Source organism: Sphaerodactylus townsendi, linkage group LG17 (genome assembly GCF_021028975.2).
Source record: "Sphaerodactylus townsendi isolate TG3544 linkage group LG17, MPM_Stown_v2.3, whole genome shotgun sequence".
Taxonomy (NCBI): domain Eukaryota; kingdom Metazoa; phylum Chordata; class Lepidosauria; order Squamata; family Sphaerodactylidae; genus Sphaerodactylus; species Sphaerodactylus townsendi.
In genome coordinates, this window is record NC_059441.1 from 12,709,637 (window position 1) to 12,731,881 (window position 22,245).

At 48.4% G+C, this 22,245-nt stretch overlaps 1 protein-coding gene across 1 annotated transcript; it reads left to right on the forward strand.

The window, feature by feature from the left end:
• Positions 1–1,671: 1,671 nt before the first annotated feature.
• CHRNB4 (cholinergic receptor nicotinic beta 4 subunit) lies at positions 1,672–22,017 on the forward strand. The gene is made up of 6 exons (XM_048481681.1): positions 1,672–2,088; positions 9,653–9,798; positions 16,355–16,399; positions 16,527–16,636; positions 18,525–19,497; positions 21,476–22,017. Exons 1-6 carry the CDS (start codon positions 2,034–2,036, stop codon positions 21,614–21,616), a joined length of 1,470 nt encoding a protein of 489 aa, XP_048337638.1. The 5' UTR covers positions 1,672–2,033; the 3' UTR covers positions 21,617–22,017.
• Positions 22,018–22,245: the final 228 nt, after the last annotated feature.

A 22,245-nucleotide genomic window follows, 5' to 3' on the forward strand; every position in this document is an offset into this window, starting at 1 on the left:
CCACCGGAACCAGTTGAATCCGGCCATGAAAGCCTTCGACAATGAATTGTGAAAGTGAATTGAAAGTGCGTTATTCTGCATGTGTGGAAGGGCCCCGAATCTGCCCAAGATTACACCTCAGGTAGAATTTTCAAGACCACCTTCACGCAGATGTGAGCCCTTTTTAAGCCGCCGTGAACGGAGAATTGCAAGGAGGGGGTTTAAAGGTACTTGCCCTAGTAGCGTGCTTTAGTGGTTTAGACTGGGAGACTCCGGGTTTGAATTCCCAATCTGCTGTGGAAGCTTGCTGGGTGGCTTTGGGCCACTCGCATATTTTCAGCCTAACCCACCTTGCAGGGTCGTTGTTGAGGATAAAATAGAAGAAGGGAGAACGATGAGACCCACCTTCGGGTCTCCGTTGGGGGAATAGGTGGAACATAAATCAAGTAAATAAATAAATTGTTTTGGAAAAGTTTTCTTCATGACTGGGGAAAAACAGACAAGCGACCATTCTTACTGAAGGTTCATATTTCTGAGGGGGGGCGGACCAGGCCGAAATGCAGAGAGAGGGGGAGATTTTAAGAAGATACCTTAAGGGGGTGGCTGCATTTGTCTGCAGTAGAACAGACAAATTGGAGTCCCCTAGCACTTTTATCCGGCATAGTTTTTGAGAGTCAAAGTCCCCTTCATCAGCTACCAGATACCTGACGAAGGGAACTCTGAATATCTCACTGATCTCCAAAGAAGAAGACGAGGAAGAGGAGGAGGTTAAGAGCTTGTGTATCTAATCTGGAGGAACCGGGTTTGATTTCCTGCTCTGCCACTTCAGCTGTGGAGGCTTATCTGGGGAATTCAGATTAGCCTGTACACTCTCACACGCCAGCTGGGTGACCTTGGGCTAGTCACAGCTTCTCGGCTTCTCTCAGCCCCACCTACCTCTTCACATACAGGGTGTTTGTTGTGAGGGGGAAGGGCAAGGAGATTGTCAGCCCCTTTGAGTCTCCTGCAGGAGAGAAAGGGGGGATATAAATCCAAACTCCTCCTCCTCCTCCTCCTCCTCCTCCTCCTCCTCCTTCTTCTTCTTCTTTATACCCCACCTTTGTCTCCTGTAAGGAGACGCAAAGGGGCTTACAATCTCCTTTCCCTTTCCCCCCTCCCAACACACCGCCTGTGAGGTAGGTGAGGCTGAGAGAGCTCCAAAGAACTGTGACTAGCCCAAGGTCACCCGGCTGGCATGTGCTGAAGTGCACAAGCTAATCTGGTTCACCAGATAAGCCTCCACAGCTCAAGTGGCAGAGCAGGGAATCAAATCCGGTTCTCCAGATTAGAGTGCACCTGTTCTTAACCCTGACACCATGCTGGCTCTCAACATAGCAACATTTGTGATTGTTTAGTTATTCCTTTTGTATTTCCCCCTTTGCAAGTACTTTGAAAATACTCTGAAAATAACCTTCAGTCTTAAAAAAAACAATTAATTGCTTCTGCTCCCTGGTGTGGATTCGGTCAATCCACGATGCGCTAACACTCTTCCGGGGAGCTGCGCGGGTTGAGATGGATGACCTTCCGGTTCCCTCCGGCTCAACAGTTCTGCCAGACGCAGGCGCTCAGACTTTGGCAAAAACTTCACTCCGGTCCTTCCTCTTCGCAGGCTGACAGCCCTCCGTCTCTCCAGCTCCGACGCAGCCAGCTGAGGCAGGGACCTTTTTAAGCGCAGCTAAAGTCACAGGGAGAATCGGATGCTCTGTTGGCAGATGTGCTGTGCGATTCCCCCCCTGCTTCCTTTCTCTTTTTAATTGCTCCTTAGCACCTTAGGATGCCTCTTCCTCCTTGCCTTCTCTTTAAACAGCTGCAAAGAGGGAGGGATCACCCAGACCAGACAAATCCTCCTTGCTAAAGAAGACACCCTGGGTCCTACAGCCTCTCTCCTCCTGGGCTCTGGATTTCTCCAAAGCGCTGTCTCGCTCCGTCCCCCCATGCTGCTGCTACCCTGAGACCCATCTCCGGCAACCAACCCCTCCCTCAGAGCTGTCACTCACCGCCTTTGCTCCTTGGCCATGAAGAACACAGTCCGGCTCTTTCTCTTCGCGGTGGTGGCTTCTTGCATGAAGGGTGAGTGGTCTTTTCCTTTCCTATCTGGCTTTGAAACAGCACTTGTGCAGGGGAGGAGGGGGGGGGGCAGAGAGCACGAAAGCCAAACACAAGGGTCTTTAAGTCCCAACCGGGACTGTCCCTTTAAAAAAAATTGCACATAAGTTGAAAGGAGATTTTTAAGTGCCCCCCCCCCCTTTTCACTGCAGTGTTCTTCCTCTTGGCCACTGAACCGAATCTACCCTGGGCTAAAAAGCAAGATGATTCCTCCTAGGTTGCAAAGGCCCGTTGGGTGTTTGTCTGCAGCTGGACCAAGAAGGGGACGATGACATTAAAACATAACTAGTTTCCAGGCACTTTTGTGGCCGTGACCGAAATCAGCATGGCGTGAGCCGGAGCTGTCCTTCCGTTTTGGTAAACTGCACTCTCTGCTCTCGAAATGGGACTGGAGCAGGCAAAGATTATCTGAAGCAAAAGGGGGTCTTTCTTCCTCATTCGCCGCCCCCCTGCCCTGCATATTTATACAGTGTTTCCTGCGCTCTGTGTTGAACTGTGCTGGTATACTAGCATGCAGGCTTTCCAACCACCAGTTTGGTGATGCAGAAGCCAATGGGGCCGAGCCGGCTCAAATGCAACCGTTCCGGCTTAACAAGGTGTGGGAGTGACTGTCCTTCGCCAAAGACTATCTCCTTCCCTTCTAGACACTAATGGTTCAATAACTCAAGACATATTCCTTGACACTTGGAAACACTTAATGCTGTCAAAATAGGATAGCCGGAAAAATGGAGGCCGGGGAGAGAAAAAAGAAGAAGATAATAACGCTATAAAGTCAACTTTGGGATATTTCTCGCCATTTTGATGGGGCGGAGGGCCGTCGAGGCAGATTGAAATCCAGACCCATTAGAACTTGCTCCTCTCGAACCGTAGATTGAGATGGTATGCTCGGAGCGCAATGGAGCATGACAATTATTTAGGCACTATAAATAAATCATGGCCTCTATACAGCCTTCTGAGAAGTAATAACAAAAGCATTCAATAATTTAAGACGCCGGAGCTTCCTACATTTTTGTGTGCTGACATGGGGATCGGAGCTGCAGCAAGGTTTGCGGGAAAAGGTGATAGCGTAACGGATCAAATAGAGCGGAGAAGCAGGACATGGCTAAAATATATATCATTCCAATCAAAAAAAATATTAATGCAGGAGGGAGAAAAGTTAGTCAGCTTTGCCATTTCTCGCAGGGTCGGCCGGACACGTCACTAAGAAATGACATCCTCAAAACGCTCGAGTCGTCCCATTTGCAAAATTGGTCGGCTGCGGCACGGCCATAATTTCTTTCAAATCATTAGATTTGGAATGGCTGCGGAAAGGAACAGACCGGAGGAGAAACGAGTCATAAATTACACACCAGCTAGCGATTTTTGAAAGAAAGAATCGCACTGGTTTTTCATTGGCCGCTTGGAGGGGTTCCACGGGTGACCGGTGCCCCTCGATGAATGAAACGGTGAAAATCTGCAGCGGCGAAAATGAACCGGTCAACATTTATTAATAAAATTAGGGGCTCCTGCGACGCTTCGCAAACCGACGGCCTGCCAAGGGTTTGGCAGTCTGGTGGCTTAGTTTTCAGTGTACCACTGGCTCGGGATTTAATGTAATGAGCAAGCAATGGAGCTTAGCCGTGATTCTGGCACAAAACGAAATTCTGGACGCCACAGATGCTCCAGTCTAATATATATATCTATACATTCCAACCTACATACTGCTGACATCTAGTGGCTCAACTATATTGGCCACAAAATGAGAAGGAAATAGCATCGAAACCCGCTTGCCAGCCGGCACGAACCTCATTCATCCATGCATGGGCAATGCAGGACCGGCTCAGAGATCAAGCACAGTCTAAATAAGTCCAAGGCGTAGGCGAAAGAAGGCGTCGCGAACTCAAGTGGTTAAGAGCAGGTGGGTTCTAATCTGGGGAACCGGGTTTGATTCCCCGCTCCTCCACCTCAGTGGCAGAAGCTTATTTGGTGAACCAGATGTGTTTCCGCACTCCTACGTTCCTGCTGGGTGATCTTGGCCTAGTTGCAGTTCTCTCAGGACTCTCTCAGCCCCACCTTTCCCACAAGGTGTCTGTTGTGGGGAGAGGAAAGGAAAGACACTTGTAAGCCACCTTGAGTTTCCATTCTCTAGGAGTTATTATGCTTAGCTTGGTTGTATTGTTGTTGTTGTCATTTACCATGTTGTACACCGCCCTGAGCCCTCCAGGGGAGGGCGGTATATAAATTAAATTTCAAATCAAATCAAATCAAAATCAAAATACAGGAGAGAAAGGTGGAATATAAATCCTCCTCCTCCTTTTTCTTCTTCTTTTGCCGTTGCCTGCCAGCAGTGGCGTAGGAGGTTAAGAGTTCGTGTATCTAATCTGGAGGAACCGGGTTTGATTCCCCGCTCTGGCACTTGAGCTGTGGAGGCTTATCTGGGGAATTCAGATTAGCCTGTGCACTCCCACACATGCCAGCTGGGTGACCTTGGGCTACTCACAACTTCTCGGAGCTCTCTCAGCCTCATATATCTCACAGGGGGTTTGTTCTGAGGGGGGAGGGGCAAGGAGATTGTAAGCCCCTTTGAATCTCCTAAATTTCAAACTCCTCCTCCTCCTCCTCCTCCTCCTCCTCCTCCTCCTCCTCCTCCTCCTCCTCCTCTTCTTCTTCTTCTTCTTCTTCTTCTTCTTCTTCTTCTTCTTCTTCTTCTTCTTCTTCTTCTTCTTCTTCTTCTTCTTCTTCTTCTTCTTCTTCTTCTTCTTCTTCTTCTTCTTCTTCTTCTTCTTCTTCTTCTTCTTCTTCTTCTTCTTCTTCTTCTTCTTCTTCTTCTTCTTCTTCTTCTTCTTCTTCTTCTTCTTCTTCTTCAATGATGAGGAAACTGAATCGACAGCCCCAAACAGAGTTTAGGAGGTGCTGGAAGTCCAAAAGGGATTGCTGGGACCAGAGAGGAGTAGCAGTGGGTGTTATTTGGAACAGAGGAGAGACACCAGAACAGAAGGCACCTGGTGAGCTCCCAAAGGCACCTGGTGGGCCACTGCGAGTAGCAGAGAGCTGGACTAGATGGACTCTTGTCTGATCCTGCTGGCTTGTTCTTATGTTCTTATGTTCTTAAGGGTTGAAATGGTTGTGGGTGCTTGAAGCGGAGGAGGGAGAGTGAAAGATTTGGGCAGCTGTGGGTAGACCCAGATGCCCAAGCTAGCCCGATATCATCAGAAGCTAAGCAGGGTCGGCCGGGGTTAGGATTTGGATGGACAACCACCAAGGAATCCCAGGGTTGCTACGCAGAGGCAGGTGATGGCAAAACCATCCCTTGCTCTGACCTAGGCTGGCCCAGTCTCCACAGATCTCGGAAGCTAAGCAGGGTCAGCCCTAGTTAGGACTTGGATGGGAGACCACCAAGGAAGTCTCAGGTTGTAAACAGAGGCAGGCAATGGCAAAACCATCTCTGTTAGCCTCTGCCCTGATCTAGGTGGCTAGATCAACCTAATCAGGTCTTGGAAGCTAAGCAAGGTTGACCCTGGGTCAAGTATTTGGGTGGGAGGCCACCGAAGAAGTCCAGGGCTGCTATGCAGAGGCAGGCAATGGCAAAACCACCTCTGAATGTCGCTTGCCTTGAAAACTCTGTGGGGTCACCATAAGTCTTCTGTGACCAGATTGCAGTTTGTAGACACACGCTTTTCATTACTTGTTTCGATTCCCTGTCCTTTTAGTACTTGGATGGGAGACCGCCAAGGAAGTCCCAGGTTGTAAACAGAGGCAGGCAATGGCAAAACCACCTCTGAACATCTCCTGCAGCCTCCCGTGCGCCCTGTCACAGAGCGGCAAACGGCAAGCCCCAGAAGGCCATGCTTCCCGCGGCGGAAAGACGTGGAGGCGCCGCAGCCTTGGCGCCTCCCCAGAAGGCAGTGCAGCAGCTCTGCAAAGTCGGGACAATTTGCAGAACCCGCGGACGAGAATAAAATTGTTTAAAGGCGGACGGTCCCGGCCAGTGTGCGGGACGGCTGGTCAGCCTAAATTTGGGCACTCGGTCTCGAAAAGGTTCACCATCACGGTTTTAGGCGTACGAATGTGAAATTCCATTCCATCTTTGGAATGTTTTGCTGGTGCTAGCAAAGAGTTCACTATATTTGGTCTTCAATTTTGGGACGTTCCAGCTAACAAGAAACAACAAACGCTGAACCCAAGTTCTGGAAACGAAGTCAGGGCCTGCTATGATGGTCCATCTCGCTTTCTTTGATTACTTGTTCTAAAATATTGCTACTGGCTTTTTCCTAGGAATGCCAGGGCGGGCCAGGTATTTAAACAGATCGATAAAAGGAGCAGATACGAAAGATATATTTTTACCGCAGAACGTACGAGGCAGGTTTCTCAGGCCTGGCTTCCTCAAACAGTAACAGGAGAACCGCTGCGTCTTCCGACGGAGCCGTTATTTTGCTGGGAGCAGGACTCAGCAGAAATAAGATCTCGCCGTACCTCGCTAGGAACTATTTGTTTACAAAAAGATCCCGGGGCCAACCTGGCCCGATCCGTCGACAAAACGTGTGTTTCCAGCGTGTCCGTTTTGATCTCCTCATTCTTTAAAGCAGTAAATCAGTTGGCAGATCGGGTCTGGTTTTATTGTTGACTGCCAAAAATTCAAAAAAGCACGATAAAGTTGCAAAACGCGGAAGGGCACAAGGCGCCATTCCTTCTAACTCTGGACTGGGGAATACCTGGAGATTTGGAGATGAAACCTAGGAAAAGGAAGGTCCTCAGCAGAACTAAATGCTATAAAGCAGTGATGGCGAACCTATGGCACGGGTGCCAGAGGTGGCACTCAGAGCCCACTCTGTGGGCACGCGCAAACAGAGTGCCCCCCCCCCCACACATCTAAGCTGGCCTGGGTCGCTGGGCTCAATTATTAGCATTAAACCTAAGACCTGTGGGAAGTAGCGTGTAGGTAACCCTGTTGAAGCTTTCGTTAAACTAAAGCGCATCCTTTACCTGGGAGTAAGCTTGGCTGCTGGGCAGGAGCTTGTTTCGAGTAAAACTCCTAGGGTCGCGGATTCAATTCGCTGGGAGAGTTGCACGGTTGCTTCAAAGCAAAGCCACCGACTACCGCCAAACTTACTCCTGAGTAATGCATGCACGCCTTGGAGCCAACCGTTTTTTCTAAACGAAAACCTCAGTATTCAGGTTAAATTGCCGTGTTGGCACTTTGTGATAAATAAGTGGGTTTTGGGTTGCAATTTGGGCACTTGGCCTCGAAAAGGTTCGCCATCACTGCTATAAAGCCTCAAAAATGGTCATTTCCTCAAAGGCAATGGATCTCTTCTTCTAGAGATCCGTTGTATTTCCTGGACATCTCCAGGCCCAGTCTGGAAATTGGCAAACATAGTTTAGTCATGGATAGACCATTTTCCCACGAGCTCAGACGAAAGATTTACAAAAAGATTTTGGAAACATTTAAATAGAAGCGCTGCCCACGACACATGTTTGTTTCTTGCATATTTTCAGGAGAAATTTAACAGTGATATTTTTTTTTTGGTAGCGACTCGCAGTGCTATAATACCAGCTCCAACCTTCTGGAGATCTGAGGAGTGAGCTAATCCCTCTCTCCAGTAATAAGACCCTTTCCGCACATGCAGAATAAAGCACTTTCAATCCACTTTCACAACGGTTTGCAAGTGGATGTTGCTATTCCGCACAGTGAAATCCAGCTGCAAAGTGGATTGAAAGTGGATTGAAACTGTATTATTCTACATGTGCAGAAGAAGAGGAGGAGGAGGAGGAGGAGGAGTTTGGATTTATATCCCACCTCTCTGTCCTGTAAGGAGACTTAAGAAGAAGAAGAGCTTTGGATTTATATCCCCCCTTTCTCTCCTGCAGGAGACTCAAAGGGGCTGACAATCTCCTTGCCCTTCCCCCCTCACAACAAACACCCTGTGAGGTAGGTGGGGCTGAGAGAGCTCCGAAGAACTGTGACTAGCCCAAGGTCACCCAGCTGGCGAGTGCGGGAGTGCACAGGCTAATCTGAATTCCCCAGATAAGCCTCCACAGCTCAGGTGGCAGAGCTGGGAATCAAACACGGTTCCTCCAGATTAGATACACGAGCTCTTAACCTCCTACGCCACTGCTGCTTGTAAGGTGGTTTACAAGCTCCTTTCCCTTCATCTCCCTACAACAGACACCTTGTGAGGTGGATGGGGCTGAGAGAGTTCCGAGAGAACTGTGACTAGCCCAGGGGTCTGCAACTTGCGGCTCTCCAGATGTTCATGGACTACAATTCCCAATTGGCCATGCTGGCAGGGGCTGATGGGAATTGTAGTCCATGAACATCTGGAGAGCCGCAGGTTGCAGACCCCTGGCCTAGCCGAAGGACACCCAGCTGGCATGTGTTGGAGTGCACAAGCTAATCTCAAAAGCTCATATCCAGAAGATCTCGTTGGCCTTGTGCTACTGGACTTGAGTCTACCTATTCTACTGCAGACCAACACAACTGAAACACCCCGCAAAGGCTGGCTTTTAGCTCCAGCAAGCAAAGTCTGTTGGGATCATGAAGCATTTCTACGCGCCCGCAGTGTGGCTCTACGCGGAGCAGTGTGTAAAACGTTGGCCCTCCCCTTTCTCCAAAAGAAAATTGTGGAGGCAGCTTTCAACAACTTCGATCGAGTTGTTGCTTGCGGTCACTGAGTTGGTACATGTGTGCGGAGTTGTTAACGTATCGTTGGCATGCCTCTGTTGAATATTTCATCCGCGTACCAGGGGCTTGCAAGCTAACCATACATAAATCATAGCGTGCTGGGGAGTTGTGGTGTGAAGCATTAACCAATGTCATTTATAAGACGTTTAAGCACGAAAGTGGTCTTTGTTGAACATGGGGACATGTAAATAATTCAACTTTTTTTGGGTTGGGCAGGCGGGCAACCAGACCTCAAAAGGAACAGTTAACTTACACTGACTCACTTGCTGACGCATCAGGAACCTTATGCTGAAATTTGAACGACTGTCCAATGTTGGAAAGTATTTATGTACAGTGTTTCTCATATTGTATGTTCTTTCAAGGATGGGGCAAGACAGAGAGAAAACTATACGATCTAACCGTTTTTATTCATTTGAGACCATCTTCCTTGCTTGTTATTTATCCTCAGTACATTTCATTAACCTTTATAATGATCCAAGACCAACAGACAAACATAGTCTACCAGGATCACGTTAAGCAATGCTCAATGCAGGTAAAACACAATAAAAGAATTAAAGGAGCAGCAGTGGCATAGGAGGTTAAGAGCTCGTGTATCTAATCTGGAGGAACCGGGTTTGATTCCCAGCTCTGCCGCCTGATCTGTGGAGGCTTATCTGGGGAATTCAGATTAGCCTGTGCATTCCCACACACGCCAGCTGGGTGACCTTGGGCTAGTCACAGCTTCTCGGAGCTCTCTCAGCCCCACCCACCTCACAGGGTGTTTGTTGTGAGGGGGGAAGGGCAAGGAGATTGTCAGCCCCTTTGAGTCTCCTGCAGGAGAGAAAGGGGGGATATAAATCCAAACTCTTCTTCTTCCTGTCTTTACAGGTGGTGACGCGGCCGATGCTGAAGAGAGACTGATGAACCACCTGCTCAACGGCTCACGCTACAACAACTTAATTCGCCCGGCCTTCAACTCCTCACAGTTGGTGGTGATAGAACTAGAAGTCTCCCTGGCCCAGCTTATAAATGTGGTAAGTTGGAAATGACTTCCTTTTCTAGCTGACTGTGTTGGAGATGTTGATGTCAGGGCATCCATGTTGATCTGCAGAAAAAGAGCTGAATTCGAGTCAAGTAGCACCCTACTGATGAGATTTTGGGGGGTATGAGTTTCAGCAGATCTGATGAAGAGAGTTTTGGCTCTCGACAGCTTATACACCTCAGGTCTCATTGGTTGCTGAGAAGCTGCAATGCTCACATCGAGCTCTTGCCAGCTCAATATTATTTCTTTTCTTTTTTTGAAGTTCATGGCAAAGTCTTGATTTTTAAAAATAGAATCATAGAATCATAGAGTTGGAAGAGGCTCCAAGGGCCATCCAGTCCGACCCCCTGCAATGCAGGAACACACAATCAAAGCACTCCTGACAGATGGCCATCCAGACTGTCTTTAAAAACCTCCAAAGAAGGAGACTCCATCACTCACCGAGGTAGTGAATCCCACTGTCGAACAGTCCTAAAAGTCAGGAAATTTTCCTAATGTTTGGGTGGAATCTCTTTTCCTGCCCCTTGAATCCATTGCTTCATGTCTTAGTCTCTGAGGCAGCAGAAAACAAGCTTGCTCCCTCTTTGACGCGGCATCCCTTCAAATATTTAAACATAGTTATCATGTATTGTTAAAGGCTTTTGCAGCCAGAATCACTGGGGTGCTGTGTGGTTTCTGGGCTGTATGGCCGTGTTCTAGCAGCATTCTCTCCTGACGTTTCACCTGCCTCTGTGGCTGGCATCCTCTGAAGATGCCAGCCCCAGATGCAGGTGAAATGTCAGGAGAGAATGCTGCTAGAACATGGCCATACGGCCCGGAAACCACACAGCACCCCATAGTTATCATGTCTCCCCCTTAACTTTCACTTCTCTAAACATCCGCAGTTCCCTAAGCCCCTCATCATAAGTAGCCATCTTTGGCACTCCAGATATTATGGACTACAATTCCCATCAGCCCCTGCCAGCATGGCCAATTGGCCATGATGGCAGGGGCTGATGGGAATTGTAGTCCATAACATCTGGAGTGCCAAAGGTTCGCCACCACTGTCATAAGGCATGGACTCCAGACTGGTTGTTTTACTGGTTGTTTTACTGGTTATAATACTGGTTGTTTTACTGGTTGTAATATTGGTTGTTTTACTGGCTGTAATACTGGTTGTTTTACTGGTTGTAATATTGGTTGTTTTGCTGGTTGTAATACTGGTTGTTTTACTGGTTGTAATACTCGTTGTTTTTCTTAATAACACTGCTTTTTGTTTCCTTATGATCTGTGCCTGTAGAGAAACAATATAGACATTCTCTAAAATGGATAATAAATTGTCAGCAACAGACTTCCCTATTTTGCATGCAGGAAGTCTTAGGCCCCCCCCCCCCCCGTATCTCCAGCTAAAAGGACTTTACAGCTGTTGGGAAAGACCGTCCTCTGCTTGAAACCCTAGAGCGGTGTTTCCACCCGCACCAGACACGATGGCATGAACTGGCCCAACGGGCTTGAAAGAGAGATTTCCTTCTGAGTCCAATAATGCTCCCCAAATTGCACAGATGCTGCGGCCCGAGAAAGACAATATGGATTCAAAATGCTTCTCAGATGTAATCTAGGAAACGCCTGTTGAAACGAGCAGATTGGAAGTGCCAGCTCAATTTCGGGAAATAATAAAACCCGACGAAGCCACGGCTAGAAACTTGAATGTCATTAGGATCTGGAACAATGGTAAAGAACAATACAATATCAGTCTGAAATCTCTTCTGTGGATTTATCTTTGGATGTTTCAACCAGATGCATGTTTTTTATCTGCCCATCGGCCGTAGATTTGTTTTTACCAATCCTCGCCAGCTCATGCCGTCTTAGAATTGCTCAATTGCCTTCTTGCTTTTATCTTCTGTGGGCAACCTGGGCTGCCTTGAGCCACTCCACCGAAAGGGCTTTGAACCCGTTTGCAAGAGGGGAAATTCAATCTCATGGCCAATTTACCGCCCGCCAAATAGCACAGCTAAAAATTACCGCTGCTGCCTTTAAGAGTCTGCTCTTCCCTTCTTGTCTCTTGGGGTGGGGGGCACAGGTTAAGGTGGTTTTCGATTGGGCCCCCTCCCCCCCCAACTTCCACTTTTTGCCGATGCTGTGATTTGTCCGATCTCACGCCTTTGCTTATATTTGTTTATAATATTTCTCATGAACAACTACCCTGTTTCCCCTAATATAAGACATCCCCGAAAAATAAGACATAGTAGAGGTTTTGCTGAAGTGCGAAATATAAGGCATCCCCCGAAAGTAAGACATAGCAAAGTTTTTGTTTGGAAGCATGCCCGACAAACAGAACACAGGAAAAATAAGACATTCCCTGAAAATAAGACATAGCACATCTTTGGGAGCAAAAATTAATATAAGACACTGTCTTATATTTCGGGAAACACGGTATTAAGAGCAGTACACAAATCTCATAAAATAAAATGTGTGAACTCATACGCATTACCTCCCAGCGTGGTGTAGTGGTTAAGAGCAGGTGCGCTCTAATCTGGAGGAACCGGGTTTGATTCCCCGCTCTGCCGCTTGAGCTGTGGAGGCTTATCTGGTGAACCAGATTCGCTTGTGCACTCCAACACATGCCAGCTGGGTGACCTTCGGCTAATCACAGTTCCTTCGGAGCTCTCTCAGCCCCACCCACCTCACAGGGTGTTTGTTGCAGTGGGGGGGGGGGAGGGAAAGGAGATTGTAAGCCCCTTAGAGTCTCCTTACAGGAGAGAAAGGGGGGATATAAATCCAAACTTCTTCTCCTCCTCCTCCCTCCTCCAGGTATTTCCTAGAGACTTCCTGCTATTACAACTGATGTCCAAACTAGCAAAATCAGTTTCCCCGGAGAAAATGACTGCTTGTAAGGAATCAGCAAGGTCCAGTCCAAAAGGGGGGGGGGGGTTAGAATCTGCATTGCCTGTAGACGATCATGAAAGCCAGCTCAATAAAGAACTATTAAGGTTGCTTTTGGACTGGACCTTGCTGATTCCTTACACTGCTGGGGCGGGGAGCTTTATGGCATGATACCCGGCTAAGGTCCTTCCCCTCCCTAAATTCCCCCCCCCCCATCTCCAAATATTTCCTAGAGCTGACCAGCCTATTCTCCTTTCCCTGTTTCTGTCCTCACAACAACCCTGCAAGGCATACTAAGCTGAAAAGTGCCGGCCCAATGTAACTCAGCAAGCTTTACGGGTCGAGTAGGGATTTGAACCCTCGTCCCCTGGACCCCAGTCGGACGCACCTAACCACTAGGCAGCCTTTCTGACGGTTCCACAGCTCACCAGTTTTACACCGCCCCGCCTGAGCCGGTTCTATCTCCTTCTCTCCAAAAGTGGTAGAAGAGTATTATCTTGTCGGTCCCCAGTGAGGAAGAGCTGCCAAAGCCGATCACGTCAGGGTTGCGACTTGTCCATTAATTTCCTTTATTTCTACATTTCCAGAGGCCTAAGAGCTTTCCCCCCTACTGTCTAGCAAAATAGCCGTGAGGCAGACTCGTCTTGCGGGCAGAAAAACACTCTTAATGCAATTTCCCCCCCAACCAAACAGTCTGCTTGTATGTATTGTCGAAGGCTTTCACGGCTGGATTCAACTGGTTCTGGTGGGTTTTCCGGGCTGTGTGGCCGTGGTCTGGTGGATCTGATACACCTCTGAAGATGCCGGCCACAGATGCAGGCGAAACGTTAGGAACAAGATCCACCAGACTATGCAGCCTTTCCCCGAAGCTCATCACCCTTTTTTTTAAAGCAATTCGAGATATACCAAGAATCAGAGGTGGGATCCAGCCGGTTCTCACCAGTTCCCAAGAGTGGGTTACTAATTATTTGTGTGTGCCAAGAGGGGGTTACTAATTGGGTCTGCTTTTCCATTAGAAATTCCATTAGGTCCAAAAATCATAAAGTCCTGTTGTTGGCTGGTTAGCGAAGGTAGAAAACGGGATAATTCTCCCTGTTGGGCTGTTTTAAAAACATGTTTTAGAAATATGGTCAAGTTCCTTGTTGAAGGAAAGTATCCTTCTTTTGATTTCTAGAAACAAAATTAAGTATTTGAAAGTATTAAGTATTTGACAGGCAGTCAATTAGAGGAGAAGTAGTTGTTTCTGTTGGCAGTAGACGATAGGACTTGCTATAATGAGTTTAAATTATGGACAGAACGATACCAGCAGGAAATTAGGAACTTTTTTTACATTTTTTTACAGTAACAGAGAAATTATTAATGCCCCGCCCCCGGAATGCCCGGCCACGTCCCCGGAATGCCCCGCCCATCCCCATTGGCACTACGCCACTGTTTGAATCCCACCACCATGGGCACCTGTTACTAAAAAAATTTGGATCCCACCACTTTCATGTTTACTTGATAAAATCAGCTCCATGAATCTGTATAGGAAATATCCGTCCCAGCTTTATTCGTTCGAGTTTTTCACATTTATCCATTGCTGATAACCCATGTATTCTGGAAGTTCTCTCCCTCTTGCAAAGATTATAAAATGGATTTGAGAAAGATTAAATTAGTTCGAACTAGTTGGGGAGAAAAATGGGGTGTGGTGGTTAAGAGCAGGTGGATTCTAATCCGGAGAACCGGGTTTGATTCCCCACTCCTCCCCCTGAGTGGCAGAGGCTTATCTGGTGAACCAGATGTGTTTCTGCACTCCTACATTCCCGCTGGGTGACCGTGGGCTAGTCACAGTTCTCTCAGAACTCTCTCAGCCTCATCTGCCTCCTAAGGTGTCTGTTGTGGGGAGAGGAAGGGAAAGGAGCTTGTAAGCCACCTTGAGTCTCCTTATAGGAGAGAAAAGTGAAGTATAAATCCAAACTCTTCTTCTAAACTGGGCTATATCTTGTACAGAAGACAAGTAGCTGGCATGTTGCCAGCATCTTCTCGTGGGGCTTTTACCCAAATGTTGATACCAAAAGTACATGTGCTTCCATGTGAAGGAGGCACGTATGTTTTTCTTTTGGAGGTTTATTTCAAAAATGATTTAATTTATTTATACCCCACCTTTCTCCCAAATAAGAACCCAAGGAGGTTTACGCCGTTCTCCTCTCCTCCATTCAATCCTCACAACAACCCAGCGAGGTCGGTCAGGCTGAGAGGGGCGTGACTGGCCCAAGATCACCCAGCGAGCTTCCGCAGCAGAGCGGGGCATTTGAACCTAGGTTTTCCGGATACCAGTTCGGACTCTTAACAACTGCGCCACACGGGCTGCCCGCTTCAGCGCACATTCATGCCGTTATACGTGACGTTCCCTTTTGCCAAATTAGGCCGTCCAACTCAATAACGTCTGCTTAGACTTACATAAAACACACTCCAAAAAACTAAACGAAAGGTTGAAGTAGAGAAGAAGAAGAAGAGTTTGGATTTATATCCCCCCTTTCTCTCCTGCAGGAGACTCAAAGGGGCTGACAATCTCCTTGCCCTTCCCCCCTCACAACAAACACCCTGCAAGGTGGGTGGGGCTGAGAGAGCTCCGAGAAGCTGTGACTAGCCCAAGGTCACCCAGCTGGCTTGTGTGGGAGTGCGCAGGCTAATCTGAATTCCCCAGATAAGCCTCCACAGCTCAGGCGGCAGAGCGGGGAATCAAACCCGGTTCCTCCAGATTAGATACATGAGCTCTTAACCTCCTACGCCACTGCTGCTCCCGGGAAGGGGTTGGTATCCCCCCGAGTTGTGATCCATAAATTAAGAGCCAAGGGCAAAGACCCTTCAGGCAGATGGGGTAGCATCCCTGGCTATAAATACCTACAGAGGAAGAGAGAGAAAGAAAAATAGGACCTTCCTGAGACTGTGACCAGGTTTACAAGCTCTGCTGCAGGCCCCTGGTAAGCAGGGGCCAATTTCACAATCTGTGAGTACTTTCATAAAAATATATTTTTGTCAACCTGCATTTCAAATGGTGGGTAACGGTAGCAAGGTCTGCCCTTCATTGCAGCAGCGGTGTAGTGGTTAAGAGTAGGTGTGCTCTGATCTGGAGGATCCGGGTTTGATTCCCAGCTCTGCTGCCTGAGCTGTGGAGGCTGATTTGGGGAATTCAGATTAGCCTGTGCACTCCCACACATGCTAGCTGGGTGACCTTGGGCTAGTCACAGCTTCTCGGGGCTCTCTCAGCCCCACCCACCTCACAGGGTGTTTGTTGTGAGGGGGGGAGGGAAAGGAGATTGTAAGCCCCTTTGAGTCTCCTGCAGGAGAGAAAGGGGGGATATAAATTCAAACTTCTTCTTATCTGGGGAACCAGATTAGCTTGTGCACTCCCACACGGGCCAGCTGGGTGACCTTGGGCTAGTCATAGTTCTTCGGAGCTCTCTCAGCCCCACCCACCTCACAGGGTGTTTGTTGTGAGGGGGGAGGGAAAGGTGATTGTAAGCTCCTTTGATGCTCCTATAGGAGAGAAAGGGGGAAATATAAATCCAAACTCCTCCTCCTCCTCCTCCTCCTCCTCCTCCTCCTCCTTCTTCTTCTTCTCCTTCTCCCTCTCCTCCTCCTCCACCGAATCCAAACAAGTTTTTAGTTACTACACAGAACCTGTTCTCTTTTTCTTCCTTCAGAACGAACGCGAGCAAATTATGACCACCAACGTCTGGCTTAAGCAGGTAAACATTCCAACGGGCCAATGCAGACATGTTGGCGGGCACCCTTGCCGCCGTTTAAATATTGTTTTGTGAAGTAGCATGAGCAATTTACTTTGTGATTCTGCACCCTTGTTTCCTCCTGTTTAAGGAATGGATCGACTACCGCTTGGCTTGGGAACCCTCTCGATATGAAGGCATCGACAAGCTGAGGATACCTGCGAAAAAAGTTTGGCTGCCGGACATTGTCCTTTACAATAAGTGAGTTGTTTACCATGCACCGTTGTGCTGCGTGAATGTGAGAGTGAGGCAAGACTCTTATCTGGTGAACTGGATTTGTTTCCCCACTCCCACTTTCCTGCGGGGTGACCTTGGGCTAGTCACAGTTCTCTCCGAACTCTCTCAGCCCCACTTACCTCACAAGGTGCCTGTTGTGGGGAGAGGAACGGAAAACAGTTTGTAAGCCAGCATGGCGTAGTTGTTAAGAGAAGGTGGATTGTAATCAGGAGAACTGGGTTTGATTCCCCACTCCTCCACTGAATGGCAAAGGCTTATCTGGGGAACCAGACTAGCTTGTGCACTCCAGCATGGCGTAGTTGTTAAGAGAAGGTGGATTGTAATCAGGAGAACTGGGTTTGATTCCCCACTCCTCCACCTGAATGGCAAAGGCTTATCTGGGGAACCAGACTAGCTTGTGCACTCCCACACACGCCAGCTGGGTGACCTTGGGCTAGTCACGGTTCTTCAGAGCTCTCTCAGCCCCACATATCTGGGGGGTCCACCTGGATTCGTCTCTTTCAATGGAGACCCAGGTGGCCCATACAACCCGGGCTGCGTTTTTCCATCTTCGTCAGGCCCGACGGCTGGCCCCCTTCCTCTCCCAAGCTGACCTGGCCACTGTGATCCATGCAACGGTCACCTCCAGGTTAGACTATTGTAATTCGCTCTACGCTGGCCTATCCTTGCGCCTGATCCGGAAGCTGAAGCTGGTCCAGCATGCAGCAGCGCGCCTACTTACAGGAGGTGCCTACCGTGATCACATTCAGCCTGTATTGCGCCAGCTGCATTGGCTTCCAGTGGAATTCCGGATCATCCACAAGGTATGGGTATTAACCTTTAAGGCTTTGCGCGGCCTGGGGCCCTCGTACCTTCGGGACCGCCTTACCCCATATGTCCCTACACGGCCTCTGCGCTCAGCAGAGGCCAATTTACTGGTGGTCCCCGGCCCCTCAACGGTACGGCTGGCCTCCACCCGGGCCAGGACCTTTACGGCCCTGGCCCCAGCCTGGTGGAACACTCTCCCACCATCTGTCCGGGCCCTGCGGGATCTTGGAGAGTTCCGCAGGGCCTGTAAGACCGAACTGTTCCACCGGGCCTTTGGGGAGGCCAGCCACTGATAGTGTGCGCCCCTCCTTCTCCTCCCTATTACCACTCTGGGAGTTACAACGTCTATACCGCCCCCCTCTTCGGGAGGGGGTTCTTATTGATAGCTTAATGTTGGACGCCATATAGTTTATGGCTTATACGAAACGCTGTAATTTTATGTAATTTTATGCAATTTTATATTTAATAATGTTATTGCCCTATTGTCGATAATGTTTATTGTGCACCGCCCAGAGCCCTTAGGGGATGGGGCGGTTTTATAAATACAATTATAAATAAATAAATAAATAAATATCTCACAAGGTGTCTGTTGTGGGGAGAGGAAGGGAAAGTGATTACACTATACTGTTTGTGTGTTGTCTTGGCACGGTAATGGGAGAAGCTTTGCCTGTAGGACTTTTGACTTTTCTAGGTTTTCTAAAAGGGATGCAGCCCAGGGAGCAGCAGTGGCGTAGGAGGTTAAGAGCTCGTGTAGCTAATCTGGAGGAACCGGGTTTGATTCCCCGCTCTGCCGCCTGAGCTGTGGAGGCTTATCTGGGGAATTCAGATTAGCCTGTGCACTCCCACACACGCCAGCTGGGCGACCTTGGGCTAGTCACGGTTCTTCAGAGCTCTCTCAGCCCCACATATCTCACAAGGTGTCTGTTGTGGGGAGAGGAAGGGAAAGGAGCTTGTCAGCCACCTTGAGTCTCCTTATAGGAGAGAAATGCCGGGTATAATTCCAAACCCTTCTTCTGCTGCATGTTCTCCTCCTTGCTTTCTTCAGTGCCGACGGCACCTACGAAGTCTCCGTCTACACCAACGTGATCGTCAAGAACAACGGGAGCATCTTCTGGCTGCCTCCCGCCATCTACAAAAGTGCTTGCAAGATCGAAGTGAAGCATTTCCCGTTCGACCAGCAAAACTGCACGCTGAAGTTCCGCTCGTGGACTTACGACTACACGGAAATCGACATGGTCCTCACGAGTGGGAAGGCCAGCATGGACGACTTCACCCCTAGCGGCGAGTGGGATATCGTGGCGCTCCCGGGGCGGAGAACCGTGAACGCCTTGGACCCCAACTACGTGGACGTGACCTACGACTTCATCATTAAGAGAAAGCCTCTTTTTTATACGATCAACCTCATCATACCGTGCGTGCTGATCACGTCCCTGGCCATCCTGGTGTTCTACCTGCCTTCCGACTGTGGGGAGAAGATGACCTTGTGCATCTCCGTATTGCTCGCCTTGACTGTGTTCTTGCTGCTGATCTCCAAGATCGTCCCCCCGACGTCACTCGACGTCCCGCTGATCGGGAAGTACCTGATGTTTACGATGGTCCTCGTGACGTTCTCGATCGTCACCAGCGTCTGCGTCCTGAACGTCCACCACAGGTCCCCCAGCACCCACGCCATGCCGCCGTGGGTGAAGGTGGTCTTCATCGAGAAGCTTCCCAACTTCCTGTTCATGCAGCGCCCGGAGAACAACTCGGCAAGACAACGGCTGTACAACCGGAAGAAAAACAAAACGGAGTCGGTCTGCACCGACCTCTCCGACCTGTACAAGGGCCCGACCTATTTTGTGAACACGGCCTCGGCCAAAAAATACGACTTGAAACTGATAGAGAGTTCGGACAACATGGGCAGCCACCAGGACGTCCGGCTGAGATCTTCGGCCAAGTTTTCTCCTGAGGTTCAAGAAGCCATCGACGGAGTCAGTTTCATAGCTGACCACATGAGAAGCGAAGACAACAACGAGAGCGTAAGTAACCAGGGAAAATCTTTCTGGCGTTTTGTTGTTGATTATTTTATATTATTATGTTGTTATTGCTGTTTATTACACCTTCCTTAGGAGGAGAGGCTGCAGCGTTTGGGACTCTTTAGTTTGGAGAGGAGACGTCCGAGGGGGGATATGATTGAAGTCTATACAATTATGCATGGGGTAGAAAATGTTGACAGCATTTCCAGTGTATGCCCCCTGGTTCTAGTACTGTGAGAAAGAGAGAAAAATTTCTCTCTTTCTCACAATACTAGAACCAGGGGGCATCCATTGAAAATGCTGGGGGGAAGAATTAGGACTAATAAAAGGAAACACTTCTTCACACAACGTGTGATTGGTGTTTGGAATATGCTTCCACAGGAGGTGGTGATGGCCACTAACCTGGATAGCTTTAAAAGGGGCTTGGACAGATTGATGGAGGAGAAGTCGATTTGTGGCTACCAATCTTGATCCTCTTTGATCTGAGGTTGCAAATGCCTTAGCAGACCAGGTGATCAGGAGCAACAACCGCAGAAGGCCATTGCTTTCACCTCCTGCATGTGAGCTCCCAAAGGCACCTGGTGGGCCACTGCGAGTAGCAGAGAGCTGGACTAGATGGACTCTGGTCTGATCCAGCTGGCTTGTTCTTATGTTCTTATGTTCTTACACAAATGCCTTCTAAATTTTGTAGAGGAATGATGTCAGAAAGCAAGACTGGGATGTTTGTTTGTCGAATTGCCACATCCAAAAAGCGCTCCGTGGATCTCTAAATCCACGTGAGATGTCGGCATAGGGTGGGAAAACCTGAAAGCAGGAAAACGGGTGTGAGGTTACCGCTGCTCACAGATCAAGATCCACAGATCAAGAGACAATTCCCCCTCCCCACACGCACACAATTTATGCCTTCCCAGATATTCTTCCATCTTTTATCTGAATTGGCTTTCCGCCCACAAGATCTAACCCTCTGACTTAGGGGTCGACGACACGGTGCCCGAGGGCATCATGGCACTCGCCAACGTGTTTTCTGGAGCCTGCCAAGTATTTTTTGGAAAGCAACTTCACCACACTGGTCCAGGTGGAGCTGTTACCCAGTAGGATGTCTGATTGGCCACTGATAGGCTGTGCAGATTAAATCTCTGTCTGTCTGTCTGTCTGTCTGTCTGTCTGTCTGTCTGTCTGTCTGTCTGTCTGTCTGTCTGTCTGTCTGTCTGTCTATCTATCTATCTATCTACCCTGTTTCCCTGAATATAAGACATCCCCCCAAAATAAGACGTAGTAGAGGTTTTGCTGAAGTGCAAAATATAAGGCATCCCCCGAAAGTAAGACATAGCAAAGTTTTTGTTTGGAAGCATGCCCGACGAACAGAACACAGAAATATAAGACATCCCCTGAAAATAAGACAGAGCGCATCTTTGGGAGCAAAAATTAATATATCTATATCTATCTATCTATCTATCTATCTATCTATCTATCTATCTATCTATCTATCTATCTATCTATCTATCTATCTATCTATCTATCTATCTATCTACCTATATATATATATAGGTGACAACTACTACCATAGCATTGATTTTATTCTCTCTTTCATTTCTCTTTCTAAATTTATGTTGTCAAATTAGCTCTCTCCTCCCCTGCATGGGGGCTTCCTCTACATGGTTGGTTTGGTCTCCCATGGCAGCCATTTTGTGATCGTGCCCCATGGCAGCCATTTTGTGATTGCACCTACCGCCCCATGTCTGAATGCCAAAGAAACCTATGGGCTCAACAATGTTTGGAGACCCTTCCTCTCACCTTTGTAACCTTCCTAACACCCGGGGTTGGTTCCCTCATCCTTTTATAGCACGAAATAACAAAACGAGTTTCCATAAAAGCCAAGTGAAAAAGCATCAAGAAATCTTTCGGGGGAAACAACATGAAAAAAATTGACGCATTTGGAACATCGTTAAATGCATTTAATTGGCTTTTTTCTCCCTTCCAGGTCATCGAAGATTGGAAATACGTTGCCATGGTAGTGGACAGACTGTTTCTTTGGGTGTTTGTCTTCGTCTGCATTCTAGGGACCGTCGGATTGTTCCTACAGCCTCTCTTCCAAAACCACACCATCGCGGTGCACCCATAAGACGGCTGAATCCAACAACGACCTCAGCGGTTTTTAGTCACCCGTGGGTTGTGCTCTGAAGTCCAGAATTGCCATTTCAGAGTCCGGGTCACTTAAATTACTCAGATTTTCTACCGATAAGATATGCAGCATCATGATTTTATTTGATTTACTTGTTTCAGGTGGGCTTATACCCTCTTCCTCTCTCAGGCCCCAAATACCTTTTTTCTCTGGGCCTAGTACAGCTTTGTAATATGCATCCCGTCCATGAATACACAACCTATCGGTATGAGCACATCAGCTGTGAATCATGACCAAATAACTGCATTTATGGAACGATAGGTAAGATGCCTAGGGTACCCAACTTCCAGGTAGTGGCTGGACATCTCCTAGGGCAGTGATGGCGAACCTTTTCGAGACCGAGTGCCCAAATTGCAACCCAAAACCCACTTATTTATCGCAAAGTGCCAACCCGGCGATTTAACCCGAATACTGAGGTTTTAGTTTAGAAAAAACGGTTGGCTCCGAGGGGTGCGTTACTCAGGAGTAAGCTTGGTGGTAGTCAGTGGCTTTGCTTTGAAGCAACCGTCCATCTCTTCCAATGGGTGTATCACGACCCTAGGAGGGTTTACTCAGAAGCAAGCCCCATT

What these genes read in the sequence shown, in the direction of transcription:
- CHRNB4 (XM_048481681.1), top strand. Translation starts at nt 2,034, where the DNA reads ATGAAGAACACAGTCCGGCTCTTTCTCTTCGCGGTGGTGGCTTCTTGC. An exon ending in CCAACGTCTGGCTTAAGCAG is followed by an intron (nt 16,400 to 16,526) that starts GTAAACATTCCA and finishes CTCCTGTTTAAG; the next exon opens with GAATGGATCGACTACCGCTT. An exon ending in GACATTGTCCTTTACAATAA is followed by an intron (nt 16,637 to 18,524) that starts GTGAGTTGTTTA and finishes TGCTTTCTTCAG; the next exon opens with TGCCGACGGCACCTACGAAG.